Source organism: Amphiprion ocellaris, chromosome 13 (genome assembly GCF_022539595.1).
Source record: "Amphiprion ocellaris isolate individual 3 ecotype Okinawa chromosome 13, ASM2253959v1, whole genome shotgun sequence".
In the NCBI taxonomy this organism is placed as follows: Eukaryota; Metazoa; Chordata; class Actinopteri; family Pomacentridae; genus Amphiprion; species Amphiprion ocellaris.
Window position 1 is genome coordinate 35,573,879 of NC_072778.1, and position 24,057 is coordinate 35,597,935.

The 24,057-nt window shown below is 39.0% G+C and overlaps 2 protein-coding genes across 2 annotated transcripts in view; one reads left to right on the plus strand and one right to left on the minus strand.

The window, feature by feature from the left end:
- The window catches only part of flt4 (fms related receptor tyrosine kinase 4), a 59,939-nt gene extending 57,911 nt beyond the window's left edge, over positions 1 to 2,028 (plus strand). Inside the window, exon 30 of the mRNA XM_023285718.3 lies at positions 1,434 to 2,028. Within this exon, the coding sequence (XP_023141486.2) occupies positions 1,434 to 1,653 (220 nt within the window). The 3' untranslated portion in view covers positions 1,654 to 2,028. The remainder of the gene's footprint in view (positions 1 to 1,433) is intronic.
- Positions 2,029 to 2,736: 708 nt separating this feature from the next.
- Positions 2,737 to 23,449, minus strand: ergic1 (endoplasmic reticulum-golgi intermediate compartment 1). The gene is made up of 10 exons (XM_023285732.3): positions 23,291 to 23,449; positions 14,052 to 14,113; positions 10,588 to 10,660; positions 10,043 to 10,137; positions 7,813 to 7,937; positions 7,202 to 7,306; positions 7,062 to 7,122; positions 6,743 to 6,843; positions 5,810 to 5,932; positions 2,737 to 4,097 (listed from the first exon to the last, which is right to left on the minus strand). Exons 1-10 carry the CDS (start codon positions 23,308 to 23,310, stop codon positions 3,990 to 3,992), a joined length of 873 nt encoding a protein of 290 aa, XP_023141500.1. The 5' UTR covers positions 23,311 to 23,449; the 3' UTR covers positions 2,737 to 3,989.
- Positions 23,450 to 24,057: the final 608 nt, after the last annotated feature.

A 24,057-nucleotide genomic window follows, 5' to 3' on the forward strand; every position in this document is an offset into this window, starting at 1 on the left:
AGCATCAGCAGAGTTTCAGTTAATGCATGGGTAAGCAGGTGAAGTCATTCAAATCCGAGGCTCGTCATCATCAAATTACATCTTTTATTGTGTTTAACTCTCGTGTCGTCCTGCGGGTCAAAACTGACCTGTTTTAAAGTTTGAAAATGTGGGAAAAAATATATTTATATTTTCACAGTGAAACTTCTGATATCCACATTTTTGGGAAATTTTTGAACATTTTTTTGGTGGGAAAAAAAGCAATGCAAAAAAAAAAAATCACTGAATTTTATTTGATTTTTTTCTGAATGTTCTAAAAGAAAATATTAGAACTTTTACTGATATATATGTAATCACTTTAGATATTTTTAGGATTTTTGGCGGAAGATTTTTGTAAATTTTTTGAAAATATATGTATTTTTTAAATTTATTTTTAAATTTTTTAAATTTAATTTTTTTTTACATTTCTTGCCAAATTTGGGGATTTAAAAAAAAAAAACTTTTAAGGGAAACTTTTAAGGAATTATTGGAATTTTCTTCCTGAAGATTTTGCAATTTTTTATAAATTTGGGGAATTTTTTTGCTGAATTTTTGGATTTTTTTCGGACAAGGAAACAATATTTTTTGGTGCCCGTAAATGAGGACAACAAGATGGTGAAAGAATCATCTTTGACTAAAAGTAAAAAATAATACATATTTATCTGGCGAGTCCCTCCTGCAACAAGTGTAGGAGGAGTTTTAGGAGCAGATATTGTGATCCTAAGAAGTGGAAAAATAGATTTGAACTACCTGATTTATGCAGATTAGATTCACTGTATTGTTCAGTATTCCCTGTGACGTAAACTGTGCAGCCATACTGAACAAAACAGGTCTCCGAAGCTGAGTACTCACTGAGCTCTCATTTAAAAGTCTAATAGGTTAAATAAGTCTGACTGCAAATTAGTCTGACTCACTTTTACTGTTCTGTTTGTGGTCACAGTCCTAATGGTGCCTCCAGAGGAAGTGAGTCTTTAAAATGTTGTAATTTTTTTTTTTTAAACGCTAAATGATTGGACAGTATAGATTTTAGCAAAGTTACCCAAAGTGGAAACTATTTTCAGCTGTGGATTTGGCACTATGGCTCGCATTCTTAGCGGCAGGGTGGTGTATGTGGGATTGACTCAAAATAAACTACAGAGCACCTGTTCATGGTAATGAGGGAACCTGTCAATCCGTGCAGCAGTGTGGATCGTTGATGTGTATTATAATAGGCTTTGCACAATGATGGTCTATGTTACAGAGCAATAAACTAATATTTTACTTTTTAAGTTATGGGAGCTTAAAGATGGAGGTATTTGGCTTTTACCAGCATATCTACAGTAATCTGTTGAGTTTATTTAAAAATATTTTTCCAAACAGCATACTGAACATCTATCTGCCCGAGCTGTCAGTGAAAGCTGTCTTTTTTTCTCTAGTCGTATAGGCAGCAGCAGCAGCATGGAACCTCTGACAGCCTGCCACAGTTCACCAGGTCAAAGCAGCAGCAGCAGCAGCTACAGGCAGCGTCCAAACTTCTTCAGCCAGCTGTCAGGACAGACCTTCTATAACAACGAGTACGGACACCTGTCTGAGGAAGGCTTCTGCGACTTCTACTCCACACCAGACGCCCCCTGCCTCGCTTCCTCGAATGTGTAATCAAAGATGTAGACCAAAGGAAGGAAGGGGTTAAAAAAAAGTGCTCAGGTTAAGGAAGGACTTTGTAACATCTCAGTATCTGACATGTAATCAGTCATTTGCTAATGAGGATCAGGTTTTATCTTCTTTTAACCAGAATTGACTTCTTTTCATCTCAAAGTCCTTCCTTTCTCCTCTCGGGCTGCTGCCTCAACAAATGGACTGAGCTACATGTGCCTGACATTCCTCTAACCAGCCACTGGGTGGCAGCATTATTACAAAAACAATGCATAAGTATTTTATATTCACATATTTTTAGCTTTTATATACAAAGTATTCTTCCTTTATTTGTACAATTTATGACTCATATAGGAAGAAATAAAGAAATTTATCAGATTTTTTTTTTGCTCTTACATTGTTGATTCGTGTGAAACTGGATCTGTAATTATTCCAGTTCGGCTGTTTTTAGATGCAAACTTGCTTTTAGCTCACAGTAAACAAGAGCCACAAGCTCTGTGATGATCCATATGACGGATCAATTAAAGAAACAAATATGTATTTGTGGCATCTGTGTCATTCAGTGGAGGTGGAGACACAACACCGTTAACTAGCAATAAGTGACGGAGGTAAACGGGGATGTAGGGCGAATAAAGGAGTGAGTCACTCTAAGCACCTCTTATCAGCGCTGGACGTAAGCATGATGATAGCTGTGACAGCTTAACACCCTCTTACACACTCACATCACAAATGACAACCTGCAGGGTGTTGGCTGTGGCTGCCAGCTGAGGGAAATGAGCAGTGTCTGGGCGCTAAGTCCACTTCACACACACAGTTTTAGTCACAACAGCTTAGTAATGCTGCAAAATCACCGACGCAAAAGGTTCCATTTTTAGTTTCTATCAATTTTTAGTGATAAGGGCATCCAGATACATTCAGCTCTATGTGAAAAAAGCTTCATGACTTAACTACTTTGTGTTTCGTTTCCATTTCAATAGGTGACATTTATCATTAAAACAGACTTGGTAGATAAATCAACAATGAAGTCAGACAAGAGGAATAAATGGCAGCCAGCTTTTAGAAACTCAGACATGAAGCATACACCTGTAACCTCAATAGCACCTTTACTTGAGGAACACATAGCATTACAGAGTAATTTGAGACGGAAGAGGAAATTGATGGCCTTCAGAGTAGAAAAACTGGTTCTGGGGGTTTGTGACTATCACTGTCCTTGATCACAGAGGTTGTGGTAATAGTATAAAAAAAGAGCAAAAAGCAAAGGACATCTTCACCAACAAGTTCTCTCCTTACAAAACCAAACCTTCATTACAATTTACAACTTCATGGAAACACATACAAATACCTTGTACATAAATCAAACTAAAACTAACAGACCTCCACCACATTTTTACAATCATTGAGATGGAATGGAAAAAGTCAGGGATATTTAACAGTGCCGATGAATTATTTGGTATACAGAGACTGAAAACTAAAATGAGCAATGTGTTTAAAAGAATCCTCTAAAAGCTAAAATCTAAACAAATGCTGTAAATCTCATCAAAAACATGGTGAAAATTCAGGTTTCAGTGGCAGCCATTGAAAAGCCTGACAAACTAATGAGAGTTGATGATAATGAGGCAAGTGAACAAAAAGGCATACAGTTTGAATGCTGGAGATAAAAATGGGGGGCACACCAAAAAGACAATGTTGTATGATACAGTTTTACAGACAGTATGAGAAACAAACACTTCAGATTTCAGTCCAGTCTGCAAGATTCAAAACCCTGCACAATTTCCTTCTAATAGTCACAAACACAGACTGAAATACTGGTGGAGCTAATCCTTATTTGGATTCATTTGCAGGTTAAATTATCCATTTCTGTCTGCAAGTAATCCATACATGAATTAAAAATGGGAAGATTCTGTGTGGACACATGGCGCAAATTTAAAAAAAAACTTTCATATCAGCACAAATATGAGCTATTCTTTTAAAACTTCATTTTAAAAATATCAGCTGCAGCCTTTGAAAAACACATACTGGTTGAATCCTGGCCCACAGCTCTTTAACATTCACCTCCACAGTAACAAAAGAGATTCCCTTTCCCTCTCCTGACACTGAAGACGCAGGAAGCAGACATGTGATAGTTGGTGTTCACACGTCATCAGAGCAGATGGAGCCTGAGAGGATCTTCAGTAACAGAACCGTGTAGCCTGGTAGTTATATCGAGTGCCAGAGACTCTTCATTGGTCACCGGGATACCATCTCCATAAGGAAGTTGCTTCGAGCAGGACTGGATTTAGCTAACAGGCTAGCAACCTTGCACTTATAAATAAAATATAAGGAGTGGTGGGAAGCAGTCCTCATGACATTTTTCCAATCTGGATCTTCTTCCAGGCCTCTGAAGCAGTAAATATACAGGAGTCGATGATTCCTGCGACTGTGAAGGTCCCTCCAACGATAGCACAAATCTGGAGGAAACATGTCAATCTGTCAGTCTCCACTTTCAAGAGCTTTATTGTGTTCTTCTCTTGGTACAAATTGCTCAATAAATGGCAGAATAGTCACATTTAATCATAACACATCACACTGACACCTCTCTATGTGCTGGAATCCAGCTGCAGCTTGACTCACAATCTTTAGCCTTGACTCATAATCACATTACAAGTGCAGTCATCTCCTGCCCATGCCTTAAGTCATGATAAACTTAAACAACACGGAAGACAAATAATAGTGGAGCTCATCAGCCGGGAAGCCAATTTAATCCTGACTGCATCATCAGTCAGCAGGAAACTTTCCTGATGAGGCCAAGACAACATTCCACAAGGTGAGGTGGGGAGTCGAGGCAAAGGAAAGCAAAATGGATTAATGAAGGTTTGGAAAAGGCAGTTATTAACTTTTTTTTTTTGTCAAGAGTGACACGAAAAGGCTGCGTTCATTAAACTTAAACAAAAACTTACTGCCTTTTCAACCTTGCTAGCACGGCGTCTAACGCTTCTCCAATGGAAGGATGCTGCCCCACCCACAGTATCACACTGGATTAAAGATGTATTGTTTCATCTCAAGTTGGAAAAAATATGATTTGTGATGAGGGACTCTGAGAAAAAGTTTTATTAGGTGTGGAGGCCGTTTTTGACTTTTTTCAGCCAACCATCAACAACGGTAAGAGAATGACTAGGCTCAGTAGTCCGGGTGATCCATTTACTGATGGTCTGAATGTTTTCTGCTTTAAACAGTGTTTTCTTTTCTGTAAGTGGCAGTAGGGATTGATCAGTTTGTTTTATGTGGGTGTTTTTTTTAAATATTGTTAAAATTTCAATAAAGATATCAAACACTAAATACATGAAGCTTAAAGTTTAACAGCTATAATGTGTATCTGTCTGGGAATAAGCAGCTTGGCATTGAGAGCGTACTGAGTGGTGAAATAGATATATTAACCTACATGTAAGGCTGGACCCGAATATCCAAATATTCAGTCATTACGGTGGTATCCGAATATTTATTTTCAGATCCGAATATTCGGATTTCATTTTGAGCAGAAGAGGAGTCACATGAAATGCTAAATACCCATCTTTAAGGGAGCACGCACAAAGAAAGTTGACAACCACCGCCACGATTATCCATGGTTGGGGTTTTATGTTTTACTGAGCCAGCCAATGGTGAGAAAGCCTGGCTATGAAAAACCTGTTTCGTACTACGTGCTTAAGCTCTGTATTCGCATAATATGATATGAGCTGTTGTGGAAACTTAAAGGGTTTTTTATCTTCCTCATCACTGTTGTATGCTTCTGAGTATCACAGGAACGTAGAACCTTGGGAACATAGATACGTTTCCTTGTCACCAAGCTGACAAGCTAACAATGACAATGCTAACACATTGATGTTTAATGGACAGAATATTTACCATATTCAATGTCAAAGTTTTTCATGTTAACATACTGTCACTTGGTAATTAGTAGGAGACAAACAGTAGATTAAAAAAAAATGCCACAGCAATCTATCAAATACATGCTTTAGTCTGGTCCAAAGTTGTTGACTGATCACTCAGAAAAATACTCTTTGAACCATCCAGTAGTGTTTGAAAAAACACTTTTGAGGCCTTGAATTAAATAAATCAATATTAATATAAGACCTTTAACCAAAAGTGTTGTGTTCTGTGATATCCCAGGTATGAATTCACTTACTGTTGTGATGAAGCGGTAGAGCGGCTGCCTCCTCTCTGTGTACTTGACTGTGATTGGACTGAGGTCGTATCTGAACCAGATTGCTGGGATAATTCTGCCTGTGTGGCTGTAAGCAACATATTCCTGTGTGGGAAGGAGGGGGGAAAAAAGAGAGCGATACAAATTTTAATGTCTTTTGGAGATGTGCCTGGCAAAAAAAAAAAAAAACAGATTTAATCAATACTAAGAAAGTTAATCCCATTAAGTTTAGAAAGCAAACAAGAACAATCTGTCATTTTGTTTTTATCTGTAGTGGTGACAGCGCTGTTTGAGTCATTACTGGATTTGTTTCGGACAAAGTCACTCAACAAGTCATAAATGATTCATTAAAAATAAATCTTGGCTGAATAATTCATAGATGAAGTAATTGTGAGGAGGCTACAATGGGTTGTAAGTTATTGTTGCGCGATGACATGGCTATCAGTGAGTTTATATAATTCCATTTCTGCAAAATCAGTGCTAATTGACCAAGACAATAAAACTGATGAGAATAAAACACTTAGTATGTCAACAAACACTTGTTTTTGCTGTCCAGGCTTAAACGTGTGCCTGTATTTATGCTTTGGGAATGAGGTTTTCGGAATATTTTGCTGAGACCCTCATCTTCACTGCTTTACAGATGACCTGCACTGTTATTACTCCAAACTCCATACCCAGCTGTCAGTCAACACAGTTCTAGGAAGTGTGTTTATGGTTTGTTGACATCGACGGAGTGTTTCCAGTCGCTAAGGGGTGAGCTTTCACTTCCGGGTGAGTGCACAAGTTAACGCAGCAATACATGCTCCGACCACATGCTGGGACGGTCACGCTGCCTCCGTGATGAGTGCAAAGAAAACATATGACACAAAGGTATGATCTCATGAGAAAGGAATAAAACGTGCAGGGATACGGCACCTTGTTGGCCACTGTGTACTGGTAGGAGAACCTCTGTTTACCCGACAGGTCTTCATACACCGTCGGTACAATCTTCAGTATGTAGTCATGCGAGGCCAGAGCTGCAAGGGAAACAGAGTTATTTAAAAATATAAAGTGGATGGATCCCTTTGTATTTGGGCTGCAGTGTCAGCTGTGTGAATCAAGTTTCCTCTTTTTTTGGATTCAAAAGCTGTTCATGAGGAGTTGCATTTCGTTGCATCATACTATGTCAGCAAGCGGGCTTACATAAACGTCACATAGCGGGTATAATGAGTACATGTGCAGCGTGGATACGTACGATTAGATGACAGCTTGTCGGCCCCTCCTAGAGCATTAAAGGCTCCTTGGACCTTGTGTACCTGTGTGACAATAGAGAGGAGGGAGATCAGTTTCCATGCCTCAGTTTTATTCTGTGTGTTTTGTTCTGTGCATCCTGACCTGAAGCTTTTCCCCAAAGGCCAGCTTGTGGATGGTGTGGGTCATGTCAGGGTTTTGGGGCTGCGCTGTAGCGCTGTGTGTCGACACATGGAAGTTTCCTGGTACCTGAAGACACACAAACAGTTAAACTCACCTGCAACACATTTAGTTAACTAATGAGCACATTTAAATGCACACACACTCGGTTGGAAACTAAATGTTCCCTGCTCCTCCTGACTTCATGCGTTTTACATATTTCCAACTACTCAATGAGCAAAAGTGTTAAATGTCCAACTGCGTGGTTAATCATTTTAAATGTAGTGGAAAGAGTGACGCACAAGCAGGAGGTGGAACGAACAGCCTTTCACAGGGCTCAGACTATACTTGTCAGATGAATTCCTGAGCTCTTCCATTTAATATAATTTAATTTAGCCTAAGGGAGGAAGCAGTCCAAGATAAATACACAACATATAGTCCATGAGTATATGCCCCATACAATAGCAAGCCTCTCATTCTATCCATTATAATGTAACTACTAGACTTTTCTCCATTTTGTGAAGGCGCCATCAGAGAAATCATACAGCATGTGTTGGACTAGTCTTTATAAACTCCACTGTGTGATGAGGCCTTACTTTGTTGATGGTGAACTCTCCCTCAAAGCGACAACCATCCCCCTGGTTGAGAGGAATCTTCATCGAGTTGTCTATGTGACCGACCTCGTGGCGGCCCATCTCATCTTGGATGTCCAAACCCACCACTAAAAAAAAAAAACAAAAAACACAAAGACACATGGGAGACATAATGAATCAAAAATATTTCAGTTTCTGCTTCTAGATCCAGATTTTTACTTGTTTTTATGTTGAGACAAAGTAAACAACAAAAAAACTGACATATTTTGTAAGTGATTTATTTTAGTGACTAATTCAGCCTAAAATGGTAAGAAAACACAGACATTTTCCCAGTGTGATGTCTTGAAATTGCTTGTTTTATCCGATTAATATTCTACAGTGATGCAACACACAAAGTTTTTGTTTGATTGTTCAATTTAATACTTCAGTTCTATATCCAACATTTGACTTGTATGATAATTTAGAGCTTTTAATAACATTAAATGTTGGAAAAACTGAAATCATGACTTCATCCCAGTGATCAAACAGCCACAAAAGTATGAATAAATGTAAAAGGAAACATTATTGTTAACTGAAAGCCAAGTATTTGAAGACATCACCTTTTCACAGGCATTTTTTTCAGATTATTTGGACTCGATATAGACTAAATGCTAAGTTGAGACGTGACTGACAACAGACATCTGCAGCTCTATTTCTTACATTCAATAACCAAACAAGTAGAAAGAGAAGAATAAACACAGTGATTCTGCATATCGCTGCAGACAGTGACCCACAAAGTAAACATACAAAGTCCAAACAGACCACTTATCATGGCCTTCACCCCCTCTCTGGCTCCGCCTGTGTTTTTCCATCTAGACTTCACCGATTCCCCCCCACCACCTGCAGGCCGCTGTATGTTGGCACACTGGCAGTCGCCTATTTTCAGAGCCTGCTGGTGCTTCATGTCGGCCAGCAGCGGAGAGAGAGGGATGTCTGTTGGATCTGTGCTAAAACCCCCACATGCCGTCTGTCTGACCTTTGACATTCAAGAACCCCAGATCTTAAAATACCATGTGCAAATATAAGTGAAGTGTGAGAATATGTGTGTGTGTTTGAGAGAGAGAGAGATGGCTTGTTTCTCCTTTTTAAGACATTTAGGCCTGGAAGTGCGTTGATATAAAGTGGACCAGGAGTGGGTAGTGGTGGTGGTGGTGCAGGAGTTATAAGGTTATTGCACGCGGTTGTGGTTTTCCATGAAGTCACAAATCAACCTGCAAAGGTCAGCGGAGGGAGACGGTGTTTAACTCTAGACCGGCAGAGCTGATAAATAATAAAAAAAAGAGACGGAAATGCCAAGTTTTCCATGATGAAACTGCTTCTCCCTTCCGAGTAAATTTGCAATGGATGACAACCTGTTTGAAGGCCCGGGAGGTAGACTGATGTGCAATATCAGCTTGCAGCAGAGGGGTCGAGGGACGTTTCTGCTCATTACATGCAGCTGCAGGGTGGTTCAAGCAACATGTCTGAGCTGGTCTTCATAAGGGGCCCACATTTTTTCTTTTTTTAAGTTTAAATTCTGCAAATAAACAAACCCGCTGTGCATACAGTCATCAAGAGCTTTAATTGGAAACGGCAGGGGGACCTTCTTTGTATAGACATGCCATGAGTGAGCTCGTCTAAACACATGGCTGACAGCTGTGTGTCTGCATGCCAAAGCCGCTATTGCAGAAATCTGGACTTCATTTTCACACAAGCATTTATTAGCTTTGCCATTTTTGGGTATCTCTTGAACCGACCGAATGTGAGATTTTTTCTGTGCTGCCCAAACCTCGCCAATGTGTGTGAGATTTGTCATTGGGCATAGTTTCTGAGAGGAGTCATGAGGAGCAAATAACCAGTGACTGCTCTGCGTCCTGGCATGCTTCAACCGGCCTGCCCACTTTTTCCTGACATCTGAGTACAGTAGACGAGGCAGCAGAGGCAACTTTATGTCAAACGCACATCACAGATGTGTGGCAGCATGAGATTCAAACAGAGGGAGCATGCCACAACACAACAAATTATAAAGCAGTTTTAGGGATCATTTATCTTTTGCTAATATGCTGTGTTAAATAAGGGCACGGCAAGTATGCTATTATCTGAAAAAGGAAAAACCAGCCTTAAAAAGACAATATAAAAGACAAAACACACAAAGTATGTAGAGTATGTAGAGAAACAGAGTTGTGTATATGATGTATATGATGTATATACTCACAATCACAGTGCAAGTTTGGCAAACTGATGTTTAAACTCACATCTATCTTCCCACCACTGTCTTTATCAGGATCATCCACATACAGTTCATTTACACTGTAACGGATGGAAAAGAGAGTGTACAAAAAGTTTAGCAAAACAGAAAACTTTTAATGACGGCAAAAAAGGCAGTTTTTATAAGAAAGAGGCTATTTTCTCCTCCCACAAAGTGTAATTTGGACACCACATTAACAGTCGCCAGCTCATCTTCTGCCAAACTGCAAGCGATGAGCATTTGTGTATCTCTGTCGGTGTAATTTCCTTTCTGTCACACCCTTCACAAGTCATCCCTTAATACACTTTGCCAAGAGGCTGACGCATGCACAAAGCCAATATCCTGTGAGAAAATTGACTCCATTCATTGGTTACAACACTGGCTGGGCAGAATACACCATAATGAGGGCATTGAAATTCATTATGAAGTCCCTGCGCCTGTGTGGCAACCAAGGAGCTGTCGGTCGCCTCGTGTTTCAGCTACAGGAAATTACGAGATGCTGTGATACCTACATTTCAGTGGCAATGAATCCTGTCAGCTCAGACAGGAACAGGAAGAGTATGAAGACACAGCACAGAATGGAAACTGTGGGCAAAGAGGAAGAGAGTTAGAGTGAACACCTTGTTTAAACTCCAGTCACTGTTGATCTTATGTATGTCACTTCTTTCACATTAATCTCAAATTACACCTTCTGTTCACGGAATGATGCAAACCTAACGAGCCGGACTAATCCAGTCTTTTTGGAATGGCTGACCTAAGCTATTGACATTAATGAAATCACAGCAGCCATAAAAATTTTTCCCTAAATAGCATTTTTACTGGCGGTGTTAAGGCCTGCCATTACGCAGGTTTTTAAAAGACCCTCCTACTCTAATCACACATTAAATGCCAGCACACCAGGCAGCCATTACAGCAGATCTTCTTTGAGAGAGGTGATCTCATGCCTTACTAAGTCCTACAAACAGCACATTTTAGCCTTCCTTAGACAAACTCACACTCTGACAATCACCCAGACCAAAAATGGCTCCCACAGAGAAGCTAAACAGAAACCAAATTAGAAATTATTAACCTTAAATAATTTTTGTCACCCTGAGCCAATGTAAAGTCTGAGCTTAAAAGGAGAAGCAGCCAGGCTGTCTGTTTCATTTCATGTGTCAAACTAATCAGCCGAAGGCTCAAATAAAACTTTGTCATGTGTTTACTAAGATAAATATGGAAGGAACTGATCTGTGTCTGCGCAACTGTGGTCTATCCGGTATGGCGAGAGCCTCGGTCAGAAGAGCTCTCACTCAGCAGGTGAGGCGTGTTTACGTGGCAACCGTCTCCTAGGATCAATCACATGACCTCGCAGTTGGCTGGGTGTTGTGGCAGAACCTGCGGCCAGTGGAGACTTTACATAAGGTAATGTTTACCGACAAACAATAGGGAGTGTCACGATGACACATCTCTTACCAGATCAGGTTCATCAAACCACATATACAGTAATTCTTCCCAGGCTTCAAAGGGTGCAATACTGGCAGAGGGGATAACTACAGATGGCAGTAATAGCTTACTACTGATTCAAAGTTCAACACATTTGTAATGGAAACACTGATGAGCCAAATGATTTACAAAGCCCTAACATGACTGGGTTTTATTTAAACTCGCATATTCTCAGGGCTGTCACACAAAGAATCGGATACAATAACACCATGAATCAGACAGTGAAATCCGACACGAGCCTTTTGCATTTCCGAAATCAGATGTGTCATTTATTTTGTACCATTCTCCCTAAGGCTTATTTTTTCCTCACAAAGAACAGACAAATGACGATTTTCTACCAGCACAGACAGGGCAAACAAATAAGAAGAGAGAATATTAAACCACAGATTGACACATTATATCCAAAACAAGGACGACTCCGGAAACCCCAGTGGCAAAAACAGAGGTATTGTTCCGCGTAAATAGCGTAAAAATGGAACCCAAAGGAATGCGCCCCTAAAAAAAGAATAACAAAAGCAGATGGGGTCAAATATTTGGCCTTTTGTGAAAAGGGGGAGTCGGTTTCTGGTTGCCTCTGAACCACACAAGCCAGACTGTAAGCTGACCTGCTGTGAATGAAGCAATAACAGTTGTTTAATACCCAAATCAACCCAATGCCCTTCACTCCTAGACAGTGCAGGGAGACAGGAAGGGAGTCGACTGTGTATAGGAAGGACTTCCACACATTTCCTGTTGGGTGGAAACTCTGTCGTATATGTCGAGCTGTTTCATTCTCTTCCCTGTCATCCAGGAAGGTGTTACAATCTGCGTTAAGCAGTTCAATAAGCGATGACAGCTCAGTTTATCCATCGTGTCATCAGTTTTGTTTGGGCTTGACAGGCTATTATCAGCTGACTAATGAATAATCAATAACAGAAAATGACACAGGAGCCAAAAATGTGTCAGCAGGTGTTCTGTATTCTACAAAGCAGTGAATAATCAATCCATTCTCTGATTCGTCAGTGACTTACTGATGACAGGAAAACACATGGCCTGACAGGAAAAAAAGCATTCAGATTTCCAGTGATGACTTCTGAGCTGCCTGCGGCAATGAGGTACCATTATCATTAACATTCTTATCATACCAAGTGTTCTAAAACAGGCAGTGCTCGGCTCCGACTGCCTCCACCAAGACGTACCTCTGAGCTGGGGCAGGCAGGTACTTGAATTACAACTGTCATCTCATCTCCTTTCTAAACTGTTACCTCAACACATCCACCTCCCTGAGCAGCAACTGATACCTGAACTTACTGTCCCATGAAAAACGTGCATATGAGTTTTAAAAGGCTTGCTAGATACCATCTCTGAAGCAAAGTTATTGCCATTTAAGAACAACACAAGACAACGAAAGACACATGACAAAACATCACTTGAAATACATGTAAGCAAAGGTTTCATAATAATTGAAATTATTTTTTAGTTGCCAAGTGTTGCAAAATGAAAAAAAAAAAAGAATCACTTATCCTTTACAATTTTAAATTAATACAACACATTTCTATTACTGCCCTTTAAGGCCAATTTAGCATATGACAACATGGAAACATTTGTGTATTTGTTTGCAAAGAGAGAGAAAAGAAAATTCACACTGCTTTAAGATCTCTGTTTTAAACAGGTTTTGACCAATATGATTTTCTTACGGACAATGCAAACACACATATTAGTAATTAAGGATGCCAATAACTGATATTTGGAATGGTATACAGTTTAGAGCCAACACTTAATTTCATTGTCAATTAATTGATCAAGACTCAACTTGAGGATGATAGTGACTCTGTGTTAAATGGGGTCAGATCTTGATTAAGTCTGTCTTCGTGTAGGTAAAGTAGGTAATGAAGTCAGTGCTGTTGCTAAATGTGTAAATGTGACCGGATCCAAAGACCGTCTTGCTTTGAATCCTGCTGCTGGTATGTAATAAACTCAGAGGAAAACCCCCGAGAAACAGTTAGAAGGAAAAAACCTTAGCTCCTGTTTACATTTTGTCAAAACTCTGATTATATTCATTATTGGTAAGTCTCATTTCTCTAATCTGTCCTGTCTTCAACACAGTAAAGTTAAATATTTATGGGTATTTCAATTGGTAATAGATGTTAAATGGTATGGCAAAAGGGGGTGGAAAAAGTATCTTTCCCCAAACGGCTTTGTGTAGCTCAGAGTACTTTGCTTATGTGTTTCGATCCGTTAACGTCTTGTTGGTCTTATAGAAATCATACTAGCTTTGACGTAGCAACACTGCTACCACGACTTTTACAAAAAATGACCAGGGTTCTTGCATTCAGATGCTGTCAGATTTATGGGAAAGAGTGTGAAACTTACTTTTGTAGATTTTGCATCTATAATCCTAAACAGAAACATTCATGGATTCTAGATACTTACAAAGACAAAACTTAATACCCAAATAATGAAAAACCAGTGACAAACGCTGATGATTTTGGCCTGTGTGTGAAGAACTACTCACTGAAAGCTCCTGTGTACGTTGGCTGGGTGAGATCTTTTGGCACTTTCCTGTAGATATCAAATCTGCGTAGAGACAGGAAGAAAAGGGAACAAAAAAAAAAGAATGGGAAAGAAGAGTGAGAAAAAAAGGCAAATGTAAACACTATGTGCAGAGAAAAGGAGCACATTCTGTACCCGTCAGGCTGTGCGATATTACAGAAGAGAGGTGGAATGTTAGCTCTGGACTGAAGCCATTACACACAGCGGATCCAGACAGCCGACCGCAACACATACAAACACACACACTTTTACAGGGTTACACCTCTTCCGTTGAATGTGTGCTCTGTAATTATGACCTGACCCCAACAAAGGTCTCTGACACTCTGCATATACACAGGAAAAACACAAAAGCCAACACAACTCATACACACTCCAACAAAAAGGAACATAAACACTACTCCAGTAAGACCTTCAAATTATATGGTTCCATCTACTTGGCAGTAAGTAGATTCAACACTGACAGTATAAACAGTTACAAAAGCAGTGAGGAATCAGACGAGAAATATTCTCATTTAAGTCTTTATTTTAAGATTTTCGGATGAATTTAGATGTTTTCATAACACAAAGTGTGTGTAAATCAATGAGTCAGTGGCGTAGGAAGATCATGACCACCTGACAATCAGCTCTCTGCTTGTGAAATACTATTATTTCCTATTTGGGGAGCTGAGCACCGGCGAAAAAAGCAACCTCTGCTACTCAACACTAAAACTATTTAGGTTCAGGAGTTCTTGCACATGTCCTTTTTGGGCAGTGAAACATTTTCGACCCTAAAAACTTCCATCGCTGACTGCACAAACCCACCCCACCCACTCTGTCCTCTCTCACAGCCTCATCTCCTACCAAAACACTCACATCTGTTCACATTTCTTCCACCAAAAGAGCTGCCAGAGAAATAATCGCAGCTGATGCAATGCAGGGCGGGAGAGGAAGCAGGAGGGAGGGCTTCCCTTCCGGCCCTCGACCCTGCTGCTTCTCTTGTTCTGCCTCGGCTCCTGCTCTCGTTCCCCTGTTTTTTTTGTATCTACACAAGGACCCCTGGACCCTAAACACCTCAGCCAGCCTCCCTTTTCCCCGTTAATATAATAATAGATCACTGTGTGCAAATAGCAGGCCTGACAGGATATGTAGGGCAGACAGCACAGAGAGGGGCTGGGTGGAGAGCTCAGGGAGTGGTCCTTCTCTATAAGGATCACCAGACTAATACACTCCCTGAGTGTTAAGCCCTAATGTGCTGAGGGAGAGTCTCTGTCCTTACATCCTCTCTTGAGATCACCAGACAGGTGGAGCGTGTTGATACACCACCACCGTCACATGAAAGCCTCTCCAGTTTTGTTGATTTCCACTTTCAGGTCAAGGATTACACATTCCCGTGTGGGATGCCCTGTGGAGACATGATCCTTTGTTGTTGGGGAAACTTGTGGTCAGAGTGGTCACATTAGAAACGACAAGTTTGGCTTATGAAATGTTGGCATATTTACCCCCCCAAAAAAAGAGATGCCACTGACCTCATACATTAAGCTTAGCCTTACGAAAGAAGGAAGTGTCCCGTGAATTTTACCTTTTATATATAAATGTCGTATTGGTGTACTTTTTAAAAAAATAATTGAGTTTCTTTTGTTTATTTTTGCAGGGACAGAGCATAATTGAAAGTAATGGCATCAGACTTAGCTAGCAGCTAATTTGCATCTGTTCTCCATGGGCAGATACAGAAAAAGAGAACAACCACATAGACATAAATACAAAGTCCATCAGTATGAGATAATAAATAGAATCAATGAAATCAGTAAAAACAATGAATAAAAAGTCATTTAACAAAATTCAATTGATCTGCAATGACTGAATTTAAATTGAAGATACACAAACATCATTCTGGCGTATATATAAGTATTTATTTGTGATATATAACCACAATAAGCAGGTATATAGATCCACTAAACACTTAAAATAGTTTAATATGTTATGAATATATATACTTAATGATAAATTTCATTTTCATGAGGGTTGCTGTAACAGACTAAATCCTTATAACGTACTCATGTTGAAAATAGTTCTTGATGCTATTTTGCATATCCAAAACGTTACATCGCAGAATGTAATTGAGAACAGTCCAGAGTGAATTTAGTACCTTGCAAGCAGCTGAATGCCACTGAATATCCATTGGAAGAAAAAAAAAAGATTATAAATAGTTAAAGAATGTCTAGCTGTATGAGGACAAATACATATTTTTAGCAGTCACAGTTTCCCACTGCTAAATTCAAATGGGAGCGGGGAAATAAAATCCCACTCATCTGGTCACTTGAGACGTGGGATGGAATCTGATGCTACACGTGAACTGTAAATAGTCACAGATGGATGCACAGCAGACAGTCTGGATTTAACTACGAATCTGACACACGGTGTGGGTTACACTTGAAGTTACCGGTTGGAGATGTGGACAGGGGGAATACTGAGGCATCACAGTGTTTTCTGCATGTGGACGTGACACAGTACTTGATTACGAATTGAAAATTACACGATAAAGTAGCAGCCCAGTTTCAAACACGAAGACCATGGGACCGTATCGTTCCGGCCAGGAATCGCATGCAAGCAGACATTCCCTCCTCCATGAACTGCAGCACTGCATTATAGAAAAAAAGACGTGATGAGCTCATCCTACAAGTAGACTAGAATAGCATAACTATCCCACGCTGCGCTGTAGGGGGTGATCGATTTGGGGAAATTAAGTCATTGTGACTTTTAAGACAAATACTGTGATTGCAATGTGATCTGCAATACAGTGTTTTAAAGCTGAGATTCCATTGTGTATTGACCGTGTAATGGATTTAAAGCATGTGATGGAGCATTACGTCATGAGGCCGCATTGAAAGCGTGACTGTAACACAAGGAGGACGGCATGAATTTGTAAAACCATTGACGTGACAGTTTAAACCCCGGGTCAGACGTGCTGCATAATGTATATTCTAAACTGCAGCCTCTGCGATTTCTTAATTGTATTGCTTCGGTTTAAAGTCGATTACCTGTTCAGCCCTACTGTGCTGCAGTTTAAACCTTGAGAACAGTTGAACGCTAAAGTTACTTTCAAATTAAATTCATCTTAGAGAGGCCAGCACAGACCTAAAATGTGAAAATAGCAGACGAATTTGAAAGGACAGGCCCAGAGGAAAGTTTGAAAGCTCAAACTGTGTGATAACAACAGGGAGAGAAGATTTTCTTATCATGTGTTGCCATATCTGCTCAAAATAATAGGCCAGATTCACACAAATGCCACAAAAGGATGATAAACACGACCACGACACCTGCCACTCAAGATTAATCCTCTGAACTCTAGATAATTTCTTCGTTTTTCTGTTGTTGTTGCATTTTTTTTCACTGCTATATAAAGTCCTGCTCTCTGATAGAAGCAACGCAGCCATGGCTGGAAGTAGTTGAACTCAAAAATGTTTTCTGGGCAGAATCATAAAGTTATAGTCTAAGTAATCATAAAAAAAGAAAATAAAAGCTTTATTTGTCCAAATTTAGTTTTTTTTAATTGAAAAAAAAAAAATCTCAAATCAGCATGTACAACATTTTTTCAAGCACGATACAAAATAAAAAGGTGCCTGTACATATTGTAGATAAGACATTACTCACATTTATGTTTTCTTTCCATACTTGTCCCTTATTTGCACTCACTTGACTGTTCACATGACTGTTGGTCACAACTGAGTCACTAATGGTGTCACAGCTGCACAAGCAAACACAAAACTGTTTGCTTTTTAGAGAATCAGGATTAGAGTTAGGGTTTATTTTTTGGTGATTTTTTTAAAAGAGACGTGGAATAGAGGGATTTTAATGAAATATCACGATTTAAAATTTGGATTTGGTTAAGTCTTCCCACAGAACAGCGTGTCACAGATGAATAGTCTCAAAATCTGACACTTCTTTCTGTTTATACAGTTTCTGGCTCGGCTAGACAGTGGAATTTGGCAGATTTCTTTAAAGAGAACATGCCTTTCAAACCTATCAGTAGACTTTGGTATTCAGAATGTTAAGGTTAGTGAAGTGAATTGAGGTTTGGTACTGTTAATATAAGTTGTTTTTTTTTTTAACACCGTCTCATAAATTTAGCAAAACTGGAATTACTTGTAATATTTTAAGCATTTGCTCGTATGTTCTTAAACTGCAGGATATGTAGTACTTTTACTTCAAAATGTTGAATATTTCAGACTTTTATGTGTATTAATATCACAAAAAAAACTTTGTGAGGAAATATACTCCCTCTAATACACGTCTTTCAAGAAATGTACATAATTTCAGATGTTTTTTTCTTTAACATTTAATTTAAATAACATACTTTGTCTTTCCATATGCTTGTTTTATACAGGGTGAGGATTCAGCTTCAAAATAACATCCTCCACTCAGAGCATCTTCATGAATATTAACGTTGACTCTTGCGAGTTCACGTCTCGTTCTGTCATTGACGTTTGTAATTTCCTGAATTACAGTCATCCACACATCTTCCCTCCGTCACAACTCGCTGCTCAGGCTTCTGCAAAGGGCCCTCGGATGTTTTGTGATTAGCAAGGACACGGTGTACCAGCATCTCTCTGCTTAACACCGTGAAATGAAAGCACGGGGCGGCTTTTCAAGGAATGGTCTTACTAAATAAACTGCAAATGAGTCAGAGTGAGTCAGTGGTTCATCCATGTATAGCTGAGTAAACCCACATTAAGAACGGTTGAGGTTCTCACATATGATCGTGTCACATCACAGCCTAGAAGCAAGACGTACTGAGGTCTTGTTTTTCTATGTAGGTTTGCAGTCATCTACTGGAAGAGCACGTCAAGTGTGAAGCAGTAGCTACACAGCAGTGACAAGATTAAGAGATATCGCTACAAAAACACTGTTTTTGACTCTAAAGTCGTCTTGATCTAATCAGCATACGACAAACACAGTACACCGTCATCAGGTGAGCCAGAACCAACCCTCCTTGTGTCAATAGATGACTTAATGTAAAGTCAACTAAACTTGGGGATAAAAGTCTTTTATTATTTATTCACTTGTTCTTTCGGGACAGAGAATGTTCAGTTATTCTGGATGAGGTTGAGTCTGAAACTCCATTCAAAAGCAAAACAAAAGGCAGATATGTTTGGTAATGATGGAATTCAAATAAAAGACCCAACCCAGCCATGAACTGATCTTACTAACGTGTACTGAGGGGTATACAAAGCCTCAGATATGTGGTTACACCATTCTGCTGCTGTAAAAATCTCCCTAGAACTCCAAATGTGTCAACAGCTGAAAACAGTCCCCAACAAATGAACTATTCTAGTGCATATTTCCTACATGTTTTGAGTGTCCTCAGGTATTACCAATATTAGTAAAAAAAAAAAAAAAAAGAAAAAAGAAAAAGAGGTGACACATACTATTGACTTTATACTGCCAAAAAGTCCCTGAATTTCTATCAAGGTCTCCACCGAGTCACTAGTGGTGTCACAGTTACACTGAGGAGCGCAGAATTGTCAGCGCAAGCAGTTTATTTTTAAAATAAATATATAATAATATAAATATATAAGATCTAGTAGTTTATATTTAAATTTTTAAAAGCCACATGAAAATAAAAAAAAAGAAACTATGTATGTGGTGTCTTTTTAAATTTAATAAAAACAAGTTGAGTCAGTTTGTGCAAGTAATGCAAGGTGGATAATTTGGTGTTTTCATGGGAGTTAGCGACAATGTCAAAAGATAAACACTAACTGTATACTTTAACCTACTTCTGGAGAGGGTAAAAAAACAAAACAAAGAAAACAAACACACCATACAACATTCTGGGAATACAGGCTTCCCATGTCCATGGTGTAACCTACGGTAACCAGAGGCGTTACACACTCTCACACTGGTGACTAAAGCATTACTATTTTTGAGTGGGCGTCACGTCGAAACAGCTAGTTAGTTGGCCAATCGACCCACTTCCTGCTGTTGCAACGCAGGTTTTGTGCGATCAGAGTGCCAATCTGGGAAGCATCGGAACGCAACATGGCCACACAACAACCTCATGACCTGCTCACACACAACCTTCACACACTTACTGCAGCATCGCAATCAAGACTCTGATACAACATCCTGTGTGCTAAATTTGCTCTGTCGTTAATTACCGCATAGCCGTGGTCTCTAAGATGAAAGCAACTGTGAGCAGTGAAAGACACACACAGATCTTGTGTGATTGAAATTGCAATTATTGATCATCTTCATTATTGAATAATGATTTAGGATACAAAATGTCTGAAAATAGTTTAAAAAGCTAATTAAAATTGTATACACACCCTTCTGAATTTACATGATTGGTTGCTTGGTCAACCAACAGAGATATAATAAGCAAGTATTCAGACAAGCAGTTACTCATTTTAGTCAATTCTCAAGCAAAATAAGAGGAAAAAAATCACATATTCTCTAATTCAAGCTTGTCAAATGGCACAATGTAATGCTTATCGGTGACATATAGTCAACCATGTACCGTTCGGGTTTGGGTATTCTTGGACCCTCTGAATCCCAAAATCTGGCAGTAGGCATGCTTTCTTTAAAAAATAAAACAATAATAACAACAACAAAAAAAAAATAGTAATGCATTGCAAAAATTATACAAGGTGTCCCAAAAAAAACTGACATTATTTCATCACCTAATAATTTCTTTAAAATTTGTTTGCTCTTTTTGCTCCAAAAAGTGTAATCATTTTAATTTATTTTCATGTTTATTATTTATTATTATTTATACCGTGTGATTTCTTTCTGTGGGGCTACGTGAATGGACTGGTCTATATCCCACCACTTCCCACATGTGTAGAGGAACTCTGCAGAACGTTACACCACATCCTGCAGCGAATGCGGAAGGAACTCCACCACCGGCTTCATGTGTACAAGCGGCGCACACATTGAACATCTGTAATAACTTTGGAACATTTTAAAATTATCATCCTCCACAATTTTTCATTTGCAATTTGTAGAATAAACCATTTTATGTCCAAAATAAATCCTATGAAGTATAATTCCTCCTGACCATGTAGTCACTCCGATATGGACATCTCAAATGATGTAAATTTTTTTGGGACACCCTGTACAATGTATGAGGGCCAGAAACTGTAAAACAAAACGTACTGTTGAATGTATCGTTGTAACCTTTTGGTGGTCCTTGAACTATTCATCTGAGACGTGGTTCCATCTTAAAAAATAAAAATGTATTCTTAAATTTGTGATATTTATTTAAAATCACTTTATGCTCCACATCCAATTTATAAAGCGTTTGCTCTACCTGATTTCTATTTTAAGAAAACAACTAAATTTTGCGCTCCTTTTCCTTAAATGAAAAGTCTTGACGGACTCAACAGTGAACAGTCACATGACAAAAATTTAGAGACTTTTCAGCTGAACTGCAGGCAGTGTTTACATAGAACCAAAACAAAAATGTAATTAGTTAAATATCTTTTGTATGTCGTATTAGTACACATTTTTGTACAATAAATAATCAAACAAATTCAACTTGTGTTGAGTCTTTGCTATGATTTATGGCATTACAAGTGTGTCATACTGCACAGAAGACAGTTCTGAGTTTTCTCTCTCTTCTCACCATGGTTGTGCTGTATCTATAGAGGTGCAAGAGTTTATTTAGTGAAAAATAACTCTACAGTGAGTAGAAATGTGACAAGACCAAAACACACTCAGAAACTGATTGGACTTGAGAGGATTAAATGAGTAACTGAGAAAAATAAGCATAGTTTAAATGTGGAAATTATCCACAGATGTGTCCCTTCTATGGCTGAGCAATTTGGGGAAACTATCAGACTGATTTCGTTGACGGACAGAAAAGTCAAGCTTCATTTTAGTTGTCACTGTGTAACATATTTAAAACATGTAATGGAACATAAACACATGACACAGCATTATACAAACAGGACTGCATGAATTTATAAAATTATTGACACAGAAGTTTAAGCCATAGGTCAAACATGCTGCAGTGATTTGCTAATTGTATTGCTATAAACTCTGATTTGAGTCTGAGCCCTAAGCATTACACTTTTTTTTTTCATTATTGACACGATTTACTACTTTGCAGTCAAATCCAGGGACTAGTATGTGGTTATTAAAGTACTTGTGATTCTGACTGGTCTGATTCAGAGTGTGTTGTAATCACCAGATAGCAGTCAGTATCTAGCACTGCTCAACAGCATGGTGTGACCACTTAGTCCAAACATCCTGCCTTTTATTTTGACCAGGGTGTGCTCAACGGCCCAATAGAGAAGGTGTGTCTGATAAATTTGTTCTCAAAGCTTCAACAGCATTAGAATGGCTTCATTGTCATCACATCACATACATGGCATGACGAAAATATGAATAGCTTCCGCTGGACGGTGCACAACAACAAGCAATAAGAAATAAAATATCAACATTAAATAATAAAGTCAAATGTACATATATAACAAAACAATATTTAAAATGACAACATCTGCATGACAACATGGGAGGTAAATGAAATTGAATAAGAACCAGTAGAATATGATAAATATGTTAAGAGATTGCACGAAAGCAGCAAAAAGTGACATTGTGCATTCAGGTAGAAGGCGTTTGGAGTTCAGGAGTCTGATGGACCATGGATAGAAACTGTTCCTGAGCCTGTTTGTCTTGCATTTTGAGGATCTCAGCCTGATCCCTGATGGCAGCAGGCTGAACAGCTTGGTCATGCCATGTATGATGAAAATAAAGCCATTCTAAGTCTTCTAACAGAGTAGCTGAATGGCTCTGCAACACATGCAGTCGTTTGTATTTCTGTCCTTCGTTGTTTTTAGGTGTTTTTTGGTCTGAATGAGCCTGAATTTGCACGCATTCAGGAGGTTATAGAGGTGTACCTGCATACCATGTTGGTTTGGTGTAGCATGCAGCTGTGAAACCACTGCTTAGTCCTGCCATTAGAGGCTGGATGGAGGAAAATCTGCACATGCGCAGGAGGGAATTAAAAACTGAGTAAACCTGAGCATCCCCCAACAACAACTCTGCCACAATGCAGCCTATTCATGCCAAACGGGAAACACTAGTGTCACAACTTCCACCGGTTCATCAGCAGGCGACACTGAGCCAAACGTTAATCCATCCAGAGCAGCTCTCAGAGCGCCAAACACCCGCCCCGGTACCCCCGGTTTCTGCACCCCGAACCGAGCGAAGCCCCGAACTCACCTCCGGACATCGAAAGGCATGATGTCTGCTCGTCGGACAGAGATTAGCGGACAAAGCTACAAACAACGGGCGGCCATACAGCTCCCTACAACGTTACCGGCTGTTCATCGGTACCGGGCTGACGTCAGCTTAGGACGCTTTGCAGAAACTGATTGGCTGAGAGCTGCTTCCGGTTCAACCGATTCTACTTCCGGTTTGAACCTCACGTAGGTATGATTTTTGTCGCTAAACTGGCTGAGAACTGATGAAAACTGTCTAATATTCAGGAAAAATTATTAGAACAGCAAAAATATAAATAAAATAAATAATATTTTATTTTTATTGGCTGAGAATAACTACACCAAATACCTGAAATCACACTACATAAACTTTTTTAACCAAATAAAAAGTTGTAAGTATTTTGTGGCAATACTATTGATATTATGTAATATTATCAATATTAAAACTATATATGTTTTGAATCTCAACATTATAGATCTACACATTTAAAGGGAATTAATTAATAACAGAGTACAACTGTGTTATTAATAAATTACATGTAAAATAATAAAGATTAATTCAAAACGAACTTTTCCATCGTATTGACATTGTTTTTACCTTAACTGCAACATAAATGTTAGATTGCACATGCAGAAAATATGGAGGTGGAGCTTCAGCTGAGTAATCTGACGATTGGAGTTGGTTTGTCTGTGTGTCTGTTAGCAAAATTACTCAAAAAACGAACCATCGGATTTGGATTAAATTTTTAGGGAAGGTCAGAAATAACT

Bases quoted from the DNA above. Each gene is read 5' to 3' on its own strand.
- ergic1 (XM_023285732.3), bottom strand. From the start codon at position 23,310: ATGCCTTTCGATGTCCGGAG. The intron at 7,307-7,812 runs GTAAGGCCTCAT...GTGTGTCTTCAG, and splicing joins GAGAGTTCACCATCAACAAA to GTACCAGGAAACTTCCATGT. The intron at 7,123-7,201 runs GTCAGGATGCAC...ATTGTCACACAG, and splicing joins CCTTTGGGGAAAAGCTTCAG to GTACACAAGGTCCAAGGAGC.